The sequence below is a fragment of the Onychostoma macrolepis genome, chromosome 17 (genome assembly GCF_012432095.1).
Source record: "Onychostoma macrolepis isolate SWU-2019 chromosome 17, ASM1243209v1, whole genome shotgun sequence".
NCBI classification, from domain to species: Eukaryota; Metazoa; Chordata; class Actinopteri; order Cypriniformes; family Cyprinidae; genus Onychostoma; species Onychostoma macrolepis.
In genome coordinates this window covers 3,194,459-3,211,723 of record NC_081171.1, presented here as the reverse complement: position 1 = coordinate 3,211,723, position 17,265 = coordinate 3,194,459, and the positions used below count along the sequence as shown (strand labels likewise).

Below are 17,265 nucleotides of genomic sequence, written 5' to 3'. Positions count from 1 at the left end.
AATTTCTGAGTACATATTTTTAGCCTCACAAAACTCACCACCACCATGCTCATGTGTTATCGATGGTTGCTAGGATGTTGCTAAGTGTGTCTCTACATGACCTTCTACATGTTTACATTTTCCGAATAGAATGTGATTTTTAGCCATGCAAAACTCAACACCACCATGAAATGATGTTATAGATGGTTGCCAGGGTGTTGCTATGTGTTTGCTAGCTTTGTATCACGTGAAAATGGTCCCATGTGACATTTTGGTTTCTAGATCTGGTCTTATTCAAATCTATGTGTTTACATTTTTCGAATATAATGTGATTTTTAGCCATTCAGAACTCACCACCACTATTCCAGGGTTTTGCTATGTGGTTGCTAAGGTGTTCTGAGTGGTTGCTAGGTGTGAATTACATGAAGTGTCCACCGTGATACTTTGGTCTCTAGATATGGCTTATTTTATATTACACATTTACATTTTCTGAATACGTGATTTTTTGCCATGCAAAACTCACTGACACCATGCTGGGCTGTTATGGATGGTTGCTAAGGTGTGGCTAGGTATTAATTGCCTGAAATTATTTCACTATGATATTTTAGTCTCTAGATATGGCCTTATTCAATTCTACATGTTTACATGAATAAAAGGATTTTTGCTTGTGCAAAATTCACTAACCATGTAAGGGTGTTATGAATGGTTGTCAAGGTGTTGCTATGTGGTTTCTAAAAGTGTATTACCTGAAAAGAGTTCAATGTGATATTTTGCTTTCTAAATTTGGCCTTATTCATCATGGACAGTTGCTCTAGATATGCCCTGATTCAATTCTACATTTAAAAAAAAAAAAACGTGTGTAATGCTGTGAATAGATGCCAGGGTGTTGCTAGGTGGTTGCTTGGTGTTTATCACCTGAAATTAGTTCACTATGATATTTTAGTCTCTAGATATGGCTCTAGATATTTTCTGAACAGAACATGATTTTTACCCATGCAGAACTCACCAACACTATGCTGGGTGCTGTAAAAGGTTAATTGCCAAGGTGTTGCTATTTGGTTTACTGCCTGAAAACAGTCCACCGTGATATTTTGGTTTATAAATATGTCCTTATTCAATTCTACAATTTTCATTTCTTGAACAACGCCTGGGCGATGTTTAGCCATGGAAAACTCACTGCCACCATGCTGGGGTGTTATGGATGGTTGCCAGGGTGTTGCTAAGGTGGATTCTAGGTGTGAAATGAAATGACCTGAAATGAGTCCAGTGATATTCTGGTCTCTAGATGTGGCCTTACTCAACATGCATCTGTGGGATTTTCAACTGTTTTATCATCAAGCAGATGAAATCGTACTTAACAGCTCACCTTGATTCCCAACACTTAATAGTCAAAATAAACAAGAGACCAGTAATTCTTTCATTACGAATGTACATTGTATTTTGCATACATATTATTGTTCTAATTAATGACGAAACACGATCATTAATTCAAACAATAACAGCTTGTGTTTTGTACATAACATTTCTTCAACATACTATATATACATTTTGTCTAGAAACAGTCTGTTGACATGTAAAGGTCCTAAAATAAACTTTAGTTACTTTCGTGAACAGAGAATTGTCCTCCCTGTCGGACAGCGTGTCCCGCTGTCTTCACTGTTTGGCGGTTTGGCAATGCAGAGGAAATGAAGGCAAACACTTCCTGTTCTCTCTGAGTCTCAGATGTTTTGTGCTTTGGCTGCGTGCAAGAAAAGAGTAAAACGGTCCAAAGAAAAGAAAAGAAATTCAAGCTACAAATGTCATTTCAGTCCAGTTCGAGGTGCTCAAGCCCACTTTCTGCTTCCGGTTCAAGATGCCTCCGATTAAAGGTGGATGGAGTCAGAAAGAGCAGAGACTTAAATGCCATCAATTCCTGTAAAAGGAAGGTCTTCACACATCTCAAATAATTATACTCTTCTGTGTTTGATTCATATCTTATAATAAACCTACCAGATGTCAAGTTAAACTTGTGCAGATGTGAGTTATAATCAGGCTCAGACAAAATCTGCATCACAGTTTTAAAAGTCAACTTATGCTTGATTTTATCTATCACAAATTGATGGTAAACAACAGAGGCAGGTGGTTGAAGGAGAGGACTTGTTTGCAGTGAATATATCTTGCATTAAGTTTCATTTTCTTTCCCGGTTGCCTTTTGTTTTTGTTTTTTCTTGTTTTAAGCATAAACCTCACTAAATGAAGTTGGATTTTTGCTTAAAGCAGGATAAAACTACTTTCCAATGGGGAAGGAAACTAAGCTTAATTCCAAAAAAAAAAAAAAAAAAAAACTCTCTGAAAACAAGTTCTAATATCTTATGAAAATGTATTTAAATGTTTTTATTGAAAAACAAGATAACATCACCCAATTTGATAAGTTATTCCAGTTTGCTAAAACTGGTTACAAAGCTAATTTTGTTGCTTCTCTAGAATAACGAGCAACAGTGAATCATTCACTATAAAAAATAAACAGGATCAATTTTGATTTCATGTTGACTTCCAAAAAACACATTCTGTCCAGACCTGATTATAATTGACCCCTCGCCAGTCCTACCCTGGCAACTGTTGCCGTGTACCATATTATCACACAAGCGCTTGCTCCTTTCTAATGTAAGTCTATAGAGGATCTGTGTGTCTGAATAATTTTAAATGCATTTTTCAAATCTTTAAATAAACCTTGTGTAATAAATTAAACTGTCGCCCTCGTTCCCAAATTAACATGTAAGATGTCAGCCAGAATTGCCAAAAATATCTTAAGTTTTTAATTAGTATTTTTGACTTGTTTAAAAGTCACATCTAAAAATATGTTAAATCCTGTACAAGATAAATCTACTTGAGAAGCAACGCTGCATAAGGTATTGCATAATATATGGTTTTCATAGATTCTCTCTTTAATATACGAGTATTCTGTCTTACTTCACTGGCAGATTTTTCCATTTGTTTTTAACTTGTTTATACATAAAAACAAGTGAAAAAATATGCAGTGCATTAAGACAAAATACACTCGCATTAAAGATGCAACCTCTAAAAACAAGTGCTGATAACTTATGCAGTGTTGCTTCTCTAGTAAATGTATTTGGTTTCAAAGATTTTTAGATATTTTAACTGGAAAACAAGATTTATTTATTAAATAAATAAATACATAATTTATTTATTAGTATTTTTTCTTGTTTTCTAGTACAAACATCCTTAAGATTTACAGTAGATTCAAAATGTTAAGTCTTATTTTCTGAAAAAAAAAAAAAAAGTTTTAAATTAAGTGAGTTTTTGATTGAAACAAGAATGAATATCTGCCAGTGAGGTCAGAAAAATAATCTTGTTTTCCCTTTTAATTGAGTTTATTTTTCAGACCCATGCACTGACAGATAATTTTTCCTGTTTTAATTTTGACACATTTTTCAGAAAACAAGAAATAAGTCATTTTCCTGGCAAAGTAAATGTATCTTGAATTAAAATGTTTAGATGTTTGTACTGGAAAACAAGGCAAAATACTTACAAAGAACTTTTTTTTTTTTTTGCAGTGCATGTCATTTTCTGTGTATATTAATTCAGATGATATAGTATCTGTGGTAGTAACTACCTGTGTTCACTTACACTAATGTGATCAAGCTGTGATTGCTTTTCTCTTTTCAGTGACTGCGAGAAGCATTTGGCAGTCTCTGTTCACAGTCTCTGCCATTTTTAATCATGTTACTGCAATTTATCAGTTTCGGATCCAAAACGGCAGATAAAAGATCCTCTGCAATGTCACGCTTCATTCCAGCCCACGTACGAATAACATCCAATCCATTTTACCACTTCACGAGCTCATTTTACTAACAATTGCACTGAAATCTGCAGGGACGTGCTTGTCTGAGTGAGCAACTGTAACTAAGGAAGGCGGAGCTTATGGAAGCGGTCACATGAGGTTTGAGTGCTTGTTCGACAGCTTTGTCTCCCCTATGTTATTAAAAAGTGCTTTCAGACAGAAATGATGAAATAGTGATACGACTGACTGAACCATCACATGGATTACTGAAACCAGACGCTGTGATTTTACAGTATTGCTCAAAGAAAGAAGAATGAAAGTTATGCAAACATTAAAAAGGTGGCAATGCAAAAACCTAGTGAATTCTGTAAACGAAGATAAAAAGGAATTGTGTAAAAAAGTTCAATCCGAATGGCCACAGAGCATTAAGGCTAGAGCCACGACACACATCAATAACAGCTCTGTCAGGTGCGCTATATTACACGAAGGCCCGTTTGCACCCGGCAGAAAAGATTAGCTTCTACATTCCAAGTGGGTGTCAGAAAGTGAGCGAGGCTTCGGTATCAGCACTGCTAATCCTGGCCGTGTTGTGAAGGTGGGTGTCCGGTGTGCAGGAGACGGTGGAGTCGTGTTCGTCTGTGTCAGCGTCAGCCGCTCTGAATGTACTTCTTAATAACCACGCAGCCGTGTCTGAAGAGTGGGCAGGGCATGCTCTGCTGCAGCGTCCACACGTTTGCACAGGGGTCAAAGGCCTCCATGGTTCCCAGTGCTGGACCTTCGCTGCTCACGATGCCGCCCGTCACGTAGATCTTCCCATCCAGGACCACCGCACTGGAAAATACATTATTTCAGAACTGGTTTAGTTTCTTTTATTTATTTTTTTTTAAATACTGATTTTCACTTTCTGACAAACAAGAACATACACCAGAACAACCTAGAACATAAAAAAAAAAAAAAAAACAGATTTAAAAGTAAACAAATTAATGAATAAACATAAACAAAAAGATAAATTAATAAAAAGAAACTGAAAATGATAATTAAAACATAAGAATGATAAAATAATTAAAAAATATAATAAAAAAAGATAAAAGATAAATGAAATAGTTGAAAAAATAAAACAAAGAAAGTTATATAAAGTACAGTAACAATAATAACAAATCAGCCTATCAATACATATACAGTGGTAAATCCATAAAAATAAATAAACATGAACCGAAATTAAATGAAATAATATAAAAAAAACTTAAAATAATTTGATTTCAACTAGTTGCCAAGGCAACATTTCTCATTTTTGTTTAGTTTAATTTGAAGTACTAAAATAACTAAAATCGAATAAACTAATGAATAGAATATATTACAAACAGACATTAAAAAAAATGGACAAAAATGACAAAAACAAAATTACTAAACCTTTAACTAAAGCGAAATCAGAAAATCTAATAAAATCTAATTAAAATATGAACAAAAACTCAAACAGTTTATGGATGATAAACTGTCTACACTGGAGTAGACATTTATACACTGTAAGCTAACCCAAAACTGCTAGAACATATATTTTCTAAAGCTGAGGGGTAAAAGTCTTGGCCTATCTTGCGTGTCTTAATGCGAAACCTTGTTCGCTGGTTCAGTTTCTGATGTGGATAGAATAAAGTACTAAAATATTCTGGCAGTGTCTAAGTTGTGAATTGGCACCACCATGCAGTTCTCTCAGATTCCCACCCCTTGTTATTTGAGAAAAAAAAATTCTGGATTTCAAACCACATACGTAAGTGTAATGATAAAGATTATGTTCCTATTTGTCGTCTTGCATAAAGGCTCGGTATTGTCAAACTGATGGATGAGATGAATCATCTACCTCCTAATCTTTTCTTTGGGCCGTATTCATTTCAAGCCTTTGACAGGTTTCAAAATGTTAATGTGGAAACTCATGTGAGTGTGACTGTAACTGACGTGTCGTTTTGGGAAAACATATTTGTATCGCATATACACAGCGGAAGTGTAAAAGGTGCCTTTGTGTGTTTTGGGGGGGACGTGATGCACTAGCGATTGTTCGGCGGCTCGTTCGTGCTTCATCTGCTGCTGAGCTAATTACTGCCTCTGCTGCGAATACCAATCAGCAGTGAAAGCAAATCGGGCCCAAAGCACGACCCTGGGGGACACCGAATAAAGTCTTAGGAGCGAGCAGGGGAGGCTTTGTGTAAACTGGAACACATCGCTTTGACAATGTGCTTTTCTCAGCTTGATCCATCTGCATTCACTTGATGATGGTTGTTAATGCTCATTTTGTTCATTACCATTACGTAATGGTGGCAGTTATGGGGTGAGAATTGCATTTTTTGGGTTATTTGAAAGCGACTGCAGCAAATTTAAATGAATATGTTGCTGAGTGAATAACGACAATAACAATAAAGTTAACTCAGTCAAAGCACTAAAACCTAAAAACAAATGTGTTTTAGACAGCTGGAGCTGGAGCCTGTGGTGTACTATATATCACACGATTAAGAGAGGCTATAAAACAAGCTTTAGGTACGCTTTTTGACTAAAGCCTCTAAAAGAGTCTAATCTTGACAATAAATGTTTGTTCTGAAAAAAATGAGAGTTGGATTCAGATGAAGTAGCCTCAAGAAGAGGTATATTTCATGTCTATAATACAATCTAAAATGAGCAACAACACATTTCCCTGTTTATGGGACCTTTTGAGTCATAATTACTAAGAAATTAAGTGAAACTACATAAAAAAACCCATGTTAGACCAACAGAATCCCCTAAATGTTAGTCAAACACAGTGGTGTGAATACAGAACTATAAAATTTAACAATATTGCTGAAATATTTAGGGATTGTGAGTTTCCAGCATGAATTGCAGCATTAATAATTGATGCAGTTACTGTTATAGGATAATTGTTTTGCTTTTTTGTTTTGTTTTGTCATTACTGTTATATCTGTTGTGTTTTATATCTCATCTTTTTTCTCAATTCTTTGTGTTTCAATTTAATGATGAGGTCTATAATTTATATACAGCTTTTTAAAATTACGTGTCAAATATCCTTGATTTGTAAGCATAGCTGACCTTACATATTAAGTCTACTATATAACTATACACACACACACACACACACACACACACATATACATACATACATACATACCTACATACACATATACACTGTACATACACTATCAAAATGACAGATCAATTTATTGTCTTTCTACTTGAAAATGTGCTGAATAAGAAAGCAAGAAATTTGGTTTGCTGAACCAGTAAATTAGTCACGTAGTTGGCATGACTAATTTATTGGCTGAATTTGCCATTTTTTAGTGATGGGAGAAACTAAGCTTTTTGAAGCTCTGAATCAATTGAACCAGATGCTTTGTAAAATGATTCACTGTTTTAAAAGCGCTCGAAATGCCACAGGCTGGCAGCAAATGCCTGTGAAATTATTTAAATGCAATGAAAACTCAGCCCAAACATGTATAATAACACCTTTTACTAACTAATTGCAAATGTTTTCATAAAAGTATAATCTATATAATGCAGTCTTCAAATAATTAAATACTATGAAGTCTGAAGGTTTTGTAAAATATGTAAAACCAAGTTGTGTGTGTTGTTAGGCAAGGCTTAGCAATGCATTAGTACTAAAATTCATTAAACTTATAAAGAATTTATCTAAATGAAGTGAATGAACAAATTCAAACTGACAAAAAGTAGCGTTACTTAGGAAAACAGTTGAGAAAACCTAAAAATCACAATGCATCAGGTTGCAAAAGTTTAATACAAAAGAAGTACGATAAATAGTAATACTGAAGCACCGTTAACAAGGGTATATTTGTGCAGTAAACCTCTTTTCAAAGAACCATGAATGCACACGACCAATTTCAGTAGCCATGAGTAACTAGCTCTCTGACAGCTGCGAAATCTCTCCACCCAGATTTCTCCATGGACAGGTGGTGGTTTGTATGCTGGTCTTACCTGCAGAACTGTCTGGAGTGGTTCATGTTTGGCCCTGCTTTGATGTTTCCCTTCTCAGGGTCGTAGATGGTGGTGGCTCTGGCATACGCTCCTCCCAGGATGAAGATATAGCCATTCAGAGTCACAGCAGGGGCGTATTTGTTATCTGAACAATGGGAGGATAAAACACAAGTCACCAATTTTGGGGTTTAAAGGTGAAAATCCTAAAGGAAACCCATTTTTACCCATTTTAAAATCTGTTTCATGTCCATAAGTGAATGCACTGCATTTTGGATCACAAGCTTGCATGCAAGAAGTGGCTAGAAGCAGCAGATGAAAGATTTTGATGTTTTTTATCCTCAGGAATAATGTGCACGGATGAATCATTCAGAGTAAGACCAGGAACACGTATTAAAGTAAATAAGGTCAATTGGTTTCATGTTGACTTCAGATGAATGTCTTGTTAAAGGCATTGCACCTCATCAAATAAACAAGATCACAAAACCCATTGTGCAGCAGACATAAAGCATATAACAGTAAGCATATTACATTTTATTTATTGAGAAAGCCAAGCAACAGCTTATTAATTTCAACAAAATACGAGTCTAACAGTAACAGCTGAGGTCATTGTGTCGACTGTCCAATTGTAAATCAATAGCTCTGTTCCAGCACATTATGTTGGCATGAATGCGGTTAACTTCTTTGATTCGAGTAATCAAGCAGGAGAAAACACATAAATAATTGATGAGTGGCAAATAATTGAATTGAATTCACATTCAACCCAGCAGCTGTGACTTCAACCTCAGCCGCTGAAGAGAGACGCGAGAACATTGAGCTAATTAAATCTTGGAGTGAGACCTCCCGGGAAGAACAGATATTACGGATAATGTAAAAAACAGAGAAAAGAGGAGGAAAGGTTTACAAATAATGGTCAAAAATAGAAGCGTGCATGCAGTCCATGTGCAATGGGCAATACGGAACGCTAAACAAGGGAAATACTTGATCTCACTTAATCTATCAAATTTAAGCGGTGCTCTAAGAACAAGATAAACAGAAGGAGATCACTACAGTCCAAGAGTAAATCTCACAAAACCTGTTAAGAACCAGGTAATATTTCACCCCCACAGCAAAATAATACATTTTAAAATAATAATAATACTAACACTACTACTGTGTGTGAATTTGGCTTTCTTTGGCTTAAAATTAAATTCTTTATACTGTGACATTATCTGTGTGATAATAAACACAAAAATTTATGAATTAATTAATACATAATTTGGTTAATATTTAAATATTTAAAATTATTTGCATTATTGTTTTATTTCATTATTGTAATTTAAAGGAATGTTTAAATAACAGAAAATTAAATAAAAAAAAATATTCTTTACATTGAGACATTATTTGCATGATAATAAATAAATGCGAACAAAAAAAAAAAACACTTTTTTTGTAATTCAGAAATAAGAAATATTATAAATTGTAAGTTTCTGTATTGTTTAGAGGAATGTCCTTAAATCAACACAGAAAATGAAATGAATAAAATGAGATTATTTACATGCATGACAACAAAATTTAAATTAACAAATAAATAAAGTTTTCATTATTGTAAAGCACAAAAAATAATATATATTAATTGAATTAAATGAAGTAATTTTTGTACTGGTTAAAGGAATGTCCTGGGTTCAGTGCATTTGCAGCTCAGTAGAAAGTGTTTGTGGACTGTATGTCAATTACCAAAGAAAATTGTTTTGACTCGTCCATAAAAAAAATAAAAAATAAAATAAATAAATAATCTGTTATTTTGTAATAAACTCAACTTTAGATTCAACTTTTACCTTTCTAGAGTTGTTTTCTGAACTTTCAGAGTTTCTCGAATGAATCTCCTTTTGGCATCAGTTCTCCGCCTGACCGCACATGTTTGAGGATGACTTTCAGCGCCCCCTATCATACCGCGTGTGTCTGCCGTCTCCTGCTGGGCACTGAAGTGTCAATCTGCCATCCTTGCTCATGTGGCACAACTACTAAATGGGGCTCTTGAAGGAATATCTCACACACACACACACACAGCGGCAGCCTTTTACAGTTAAACAAAGTTTCACACTTCCACAAATGTGGCTAAAACACCAAAGACCTTCATCTCCCTGATGCGTTTCATGGCCACGGGCGGCTCTTCTCCACGGCCACTTTGTTTACATGTTAAACACAAAACACAATACAGTGCAATGTGAGCGCGAGCCTGTCCCACAGCGTTTTCTGGCCTGTCAAACACAGCGGGAGGAAGGTGTTGTCATTCACAGACGGCGAAGCTGACAATGCCATTCCCTGCCGATAAGACGCACAGAGATGAATAATTGCAAACGGGAATATCAGGCAGATAACTGACTGTCAACGGAGAGACCAACCTCTTACTGCTGACTGACCAAATCAAGCTTCTCTAATTAATTTTGTCTAATTCTCTGGTTAAAAGATCTAAAAATCATTTAAAACAATGCATTTATTTCAGAAGCAACAGTGCTTAAGATTTTAACACATCTTTAACACAAGTGCATTCATGCATTTTCACATTTTGAAGTATAAAAGTTCAAAACTAGTGTTAAAAATCTGCAAGTCCAATGAGACAAAATACACTTATAATCAGTGTTTTTTAAAACTTTAAAAAGCAGACTCTTTAAAAAGCAAGAGGATTGTATTAGTTATTGTGAATTTCAGGCAGTTTTAGGGGATTTAATTGCAATTAAAATGTCTATGTTTTATAAAAACTTTAATACATATACGATTCAAACGTTTGATGTCGGTAAGATTTTAATTTATTTAAAAGAAGTCTCTTGTGCTCACTAAGGCTGCATTTATTTGACCAAAAAACACAGTAAAATGATTAATATTGTGAAATATTTTTACAATTGAAATATATTGTAAAGTGTAATTTATTCCTGTGATCAAAGCTGAATTTTCAGCATCGTTACTCCAGTCTTCAGTCTCACAGAATTCTTTAGAAATCATTCTAATATGCTGATTTGCTGCTCAAAAACATTTCTTAATATTATCAATGTTGAAAACAGCTGCTTCATATTTCTTTGGAAATTGTGATTGTTTTATTTTTTATTATTTGAACAAATAAAGTTCAATATAACAGCATTTATTTGAAACAGAAATCTTGTTTCATTATAAATGTCTTTACTGTCACATTTGATCAATATAAACACATATTGTGATCGGTCCTTGTTGGGTTTGAACACGCAACCTTCCCGTTACCTCCCCACATATACAACCGCTAGTCTTTACTGTCCTATGCTGCAATTACACGGCTATTTTATTATGCTACACAGTCATTTTAGTTCCTTTATTACTGTTGACTGTTTCCATGGCTTTATCGATCGAGTCGGAAGTCAAATAACAAGACAATGAAGACCGAGGTGCTTTGTATTTGAGCCTTTGCTTGTTCTTACACAAACATGGCTGCAATAAACATATGATCCCTGGGCCACAATGTCCACAGCCACATCAGAATCAATAAGCGCCTCACGGTTCATAGCAACATCAAAATCAATAAGCGCCCAGGCTGAGATGACGTTACCGGCTGAAAGCCTCAAGAGTTCATTATCCGCCGGCGCAGGAATACCTGAAACACTTGACATCTCCGACGACCTTTCCAGCTCGCTCAAGCCCTTCACAATAATCCAAATATCATGTTCCTTCTCACATGCGGCTGGCCTTTGGAGATGATGTCAGCAGCCGACTCTGAACTTTGAGTCACCGGCTCTAAACGCTGATAGTCTACACAGTCGTACGTGTTTGACCGTGCGACTCCACGCGTGTGAGTGAACGTCTGCCGTCAGCTGTGGAGTTCAATGTCAGAAGCGTTCATATCTCGCTCTCTCATTTCACTATCTGAAGGAGTCTCATGTGACATTATTCACATTCGGTTGGTTTTGTTCCATGCAAACATCAACACTGGCTGGAGGAAGAGTTCAATCCACAAAAATGACAACTCTATCATTATTTACTCACTCTCGTGTCGCTCTGAACCTGTATGCTGTTATTACTTCTGTGGAACTAAAAAGGAGAATCTTTACACGGATCATAGTGTGACGTCTTTCCAGCTCAGAGAAGAACAAGAAAACAGCAAAAACACCATAAAAGTAGTCCATATGACTCATGAGAATGGGTGACAAAAATACCTTTTTGGTTTGTTTCTATGGCTATTTTCATGGCAAAAACATAATACAGTATATACAAGAAAAGGAAAATCAATATATATATATAAATTATTTATTAAGATGTTTAAGATTCATTTTTAACAAAAAATAAATCTGGACAAATTTTATTAAGGGTAATAATGGAATAAGAATATCTCAAATCAGAAATATTACAGTCCAGTAAATATCATAGTGACATCCTTCCTATATAAAGTCTTCTAAACTCACTGAGAGAAGCAAGAATAGGGAAAATCATCAGAAAATAACAACTTGTTTGTTTCCATGGCTATTCTCATAGTGAAAACAAGGCTGCAGTATAATAATAGATATACATAGAATAACAACTAAAGCAAAGTCTTTACAAGATGTTTAAGATTTATTTTAAATGAAAAGTCCGAAACTAAATCTGGACAAACTATTTTCAAGGGTGTTAATGGACAGTTATTTTAATATCATTGTAATGTTATTATAGTTTTATTAATATTTGTTTGGTTTTATTAATATTTGTTTTTTTATTAATGCTAATTTGTTTATTAATGTTAAAAGTTTTATTAATGTTTGGTTTTATTAATATTTGTTTTTTATTTTTAGATTGGATAAAGTTTTAGTAATTTAGTCATTTTTAGTGTTTGTTTGTTATAAATAGGTCTTTAAAAAAAAAATAATAATAATAATAATAATAATAATATATATATATATATATATATATATATATATATATATATATATATATATATATATATATATATTAGTTTCAGGTTTACTTAATTTTAATTAACCTTACAGTTGACTATAATAATAATAGTTTTGTTTTTTTCCATCCAACAAAATATATGCCTCAAATAACTTCAATTTGAGTCTGTTCCTCACACCAAGTGTAATATGGCTTCAGAAGACAGGAGTTGCATTGACAACTTTATAATGATGTCTCAGAAGTTTTGTGAAACACAAGAGCAGAATGTCGTCTTTTATGGATTGTAGAAAGGGCAAAAATACACCATTAAAGTAAGAATTTTTCATGAACTGCATGAAACATTAAACAGAATTTCTCTGCACGCTTTTACCTGATACAAAGCAGGGTAAAATCAAATTTAAGACTTTAAGACATGCACAAACTAATACCTTTAGTTCATACAGAATAAACCCTTAATCTCAAAATAAATCAAGTATTTCTGATTCTTTGACTTTAATTAAACAGGCCATGGCACATATTCAACAAGGACTTAATACTGTTTATCAGAAAAAAAATAGGGGAAGATATTACTAATATATGAATACATACAAATTAACCTATATTGGGTGTTTACAGATACAAAAATAATCAGATTAAAAGAAAGTTAATAGATTGTGCTGTTACTAGTAAAATATATGTACTGACCCTTTTTTTTTTTTTACTCTTTCCTTTACTTTTAATGGTCTGGTGCTGTTCAGTCATTCTGAATTATTATTATTATTATTTTATTTTTTTACGTCATCAGAATGGTATGAAACTTGGTAAAAAAAAAAAAACTCTTACTGAAAGCTCATTTTTTGATATATTGTTTAGATTTATGGCTTTGATTTTCTCGCAGCTTTAGAGTAAATCATGTTTTGGAAATTATACATTTCATATAAAAAAAAAAATTACAAATTATTTTTTGCAATAATCTGCCAAGTGTCTTCTTTAAAAAGATATTAAATACAAGTCTGTGTTCCAAAGCATTGAAGGTTTGTGACAATTTAAGTTGGAAACTTCATTTTCAGGTCTATGATGAAAAAGTGCTTAACAGGTAATACAATGCATCACAACTACTCCATAAATATGATTTAGTACCATAAAATCCCTTAAAAATATCCAGAGAGTTAATTATAAACAAGCCCTAAATGCACCAGGAGTCTTATTTTGAAAAGCCTTTGCTGTACTACTCCAAGCTGCTCATTCCAGACTACAATATAAAAGTAAACACTGTCTAAATTAATCAACAATAGATAAACAGCTATCCATTTGGCAAAAATTCACTGTATTCACTGACTGTAAAGTGCTCTGAAACGCAGAGTATAATGCTATGCAGCGCTTACATTTATTTAATGAAATCACATCCTTTTGAAGTTTAAAAATAGCTCTTAAAATAATAATTAAGTCTTTTGTTATACTATTTAAATGCCATTCAAAATGGATAAAACAGAATTTAAACCCTTTTAAAAACCTGCCAGGACCCTGACAAACCATTAACATCTAAAAATGGACATATATGCACCTCATGATGAATTCTAGAGGAGAAGCATTATGTGTGACTCAGAAGTGTAAAGAATATGAGTTGTCTGTAAGTGTGAACGACTGTCTGTCAGGTGGCAGATCAGCCAAAAATGAGGCAGAGGGGACAATAGCTGGGAAACTGTTGAAGAAATGCATAACAAGAAACTAGTTACTAGATAAGGTTGAGTTTTCATTATCTGTGCACTTCATGTTTGCAGAGACAGTATACAGTGCTGCTCCATTCACACTGACAACCGCTGGAGGATGCTGGAAATCTCATTAAAAACAAACGACTTCTGGTCAATTTGTTGCTGTAAAACGCCGTCGCCGTCAAAGGACTCGCCGGGCCGCTTTGCTAAAGAACACAAGCGGCCATTAGCTGAACCAAAAATACTCTTTTAGAGATTTCAGACTAACCCCATTCAAGCAGATACAAGCTGTTCATGCATGACTAGAAAATAAACGCCCACAGGCTTCACCAAGACTGCTATGAACTGATTCGCTTTAAAAGAGCCTTGATTATTCATGAACTATCTGATGCATGAGCTTTACAAACCTTGCTGAATTATATAAGAGTTTGCAGATACAATAATGTGTTTAAAGAACAGCAATAAGCAGCTGTAACTATCAAAATGTATGGTTTAAACAATATTTTGTCTTTCCTATGCTTTTCAGTATAAACAAAACCAAAACACAGAGGTATTCTTATTTTGAAATCTCTTTGTTTCACAGTAGTTAGTTAGTTAGGTAGTTATAAAGCACATTTAAAAACAACCTAAAGGTTGAACAAAGTTCTGTACAAAACATTAGAAACATTCCATAAATGTTTAAAGAATTACAATCAACAAAGCAAAATACATACCGTAGAAATTCATATGTTGTTAAATGCCATAGATAGAAAATAAGATTTAAGCTTAGACTGAAACATGGAAAGAGTAGATATTCGAATTGACAGTGGTAAGCTGTTCCATAGTTTAGGGCCAACCCTTGCAAAGGCTCTGTCCCCTCTATGTTTTAGCTTAGTCCTGCACACAGAGAGCAGTCCAAGATCCCCAGACCTAAGTGACCGAGTTGGGTTATGAGGGAGTACTAAGACAGAAAGGTAGCCTGGAGCTAAGCCATGTAAAGATTTATAAACAAAGACTAAGATTTTAAACTCTATTCTAAATTGAACTGGTAGCCAGTGCAGAGATATCAGGATAGGAGTGATGCAATCAAATTTTTTACTACCGGTCAACAGCCTTGCAACAGCGTTCAGAACAAGTTGTAAACGCCCAATAGATTAACTATTAACTCCGTAATAAAGTGAATTACAGTAGTCAAGACGTGTGGTGATAAATGCATGAATCACTATTTCAAATTTCCTGAGGGAAATACATTTTTTAACTTTTGTAAGGCGTAAATGGAAAAAGCATGATTTGACAACAGAATTAATCTGTTTATCAAACCGCAGTCCTGAGTCAAGTAACACACCAAGGTTTTTTGCACACGGAGTAACATTAGAACTTAAAAAGCCTAGATCCAGATTACTACCATCATAAAAATCACTTCAAAATTAATCAAAATTATGTGACAGCCATGATTTCAGATCAAAATTGATAGCATGATAGCAAAACCTCAATGGAACTTGAATCTTTTCGTTTAAGTTGGAGGTATAACTGGGTGTCGTCAGCATATAAATGAAATGATGTTTAGAAAACAAGGATCCCAGTGGCAGCATGTATAAAGAGAAAAGTGTAGGAGCAAGGATTGATCCCTGCGGAACACCACAGGAGAGGTGTGCTACTGAAGAAGTATGTTTTCCAATACAAACAGAAAACTTCCTATTGGTATGACCTAAACCATTTTAAAACTGTACCCTGAATGCCTACATAACTTTCCAATCGAGAAATTAAGATTTCATGATCAACCATACCGAATGCTGAACTGAGATCTAAAAGGACCAAAGCAACAGCATTCCCATTATCAGTAGACAGCATAATGTCATCTGTGACTTTCAATAATGCAGATTCAGTACTATGTAATTTTCTATAACCTAACTGAAATGTTTCATATAGTGAATTATAACTCAGAAAAGACTGTAATTGAGAGAGTACAATCCTTTCCAAAATTTTTAAAATAAACTGGAGATTGGAAATCGGCCTAAAATTACTTGGCACAGAAACATCAAGATTGGGTTTCTTCAGCAAAGGAGTGATGCAAGCATGTTTTAGACAGTCAGGGACCGTACCGGTACTCAGAGAAATATTGATAAAAGACAAAAGATCAGGCCCTATGATATCTACAATTTGCTTTAAAAAACGTGATGGAATAAAATCATTATGACAGAAGGTGGCTTTTAAGTGTGCAATAATATCTTTGCAGGTATGTAAGGAAATGTGATCAAACACACTCCAGGTAACTGAACGACTGGTTATTTCAGACATGGCATATGTCGTCTGCATTGATTGAGGTCTTAACAATTTTGTCTTATTAAGAAAGAAAGAAAGTTTTCAGATAGAGAATCAGACACATCAGAAAAAAAAAAAAACATTTACAGCAGGGTTTAAAACAGAATCTATAGTTGAAAATATGAACCTGGAACTGATAATTTTTTGCAACAATCTCAGTAAGGAATTTGGACTTAACTGCCTTCTGAAAAGCAGAAAGAGACTCCTTTAGCATGTCATATGACACCAGTACTATTCTAGCTGCTCATTCAAAACATGAGGGAGATCAAATATCAACCAACATATTACAATAGAAACACCATAATTCATCAAAAGCAGATCAATAAGCAATTGTTTTCCATAAATGCATGATATTAACTGACTGCAAACTGCTCTGAACCAGTGAGCCTGAAAAATGCAATACAGCACCGTCTTTCGAATTTGAACATGCAATGCTCAGATTTAATTCAATCATTAAAAAAAAATGGTGTAGGATTGAAACAATTTCCACTCACAAATTACTAGTAAATTCCACAATGTAGAAATAGCACATCAAATTAAATGGGAAATTTTGAAGTTTGAAAGTTTTAATATTTGAAGTTTGAAGACTGAAATAGTATTTTCTTGTTAAACATACTCCAATTACTTTGTTTTATTTACTTCCAAAAAAAAAAAAAAAAAAAAAAAATTATATAC

General features: G+C 34.1%; 1 protein-coding gene across 1 annotated transcript in view; it reads right to left on the bottom strand.

The window, feature by feature from the left end:
• Window positions 1–1,459: 1,459 nt before the first annotated feature.
• LOC131523453 (kelch-like protein 29) overlaps window positions 1,460–17,265 on the bottom strand; it is a 143,231-nt gene continuing 127,425 nt past the window's right edge. The window contains exons 13-14 of the mRNA XM_058749847.1: window positions 7,730–7,874; window positions 1,460–4,591 (exon numbers count right to left, since the gene is read on the bottom strand). Of these exons, the coding sequence (XP_058605830.1) occupies window positions 4,408–4,591; window positions 7,730–7,874 (329 nt within the window). The 3' untranslated portion in view covers window positions 1,460–4,407. The remainder of the gene's footprint in view (window positions 4,592–7,729; window positions 7,875–17,265) is intronic.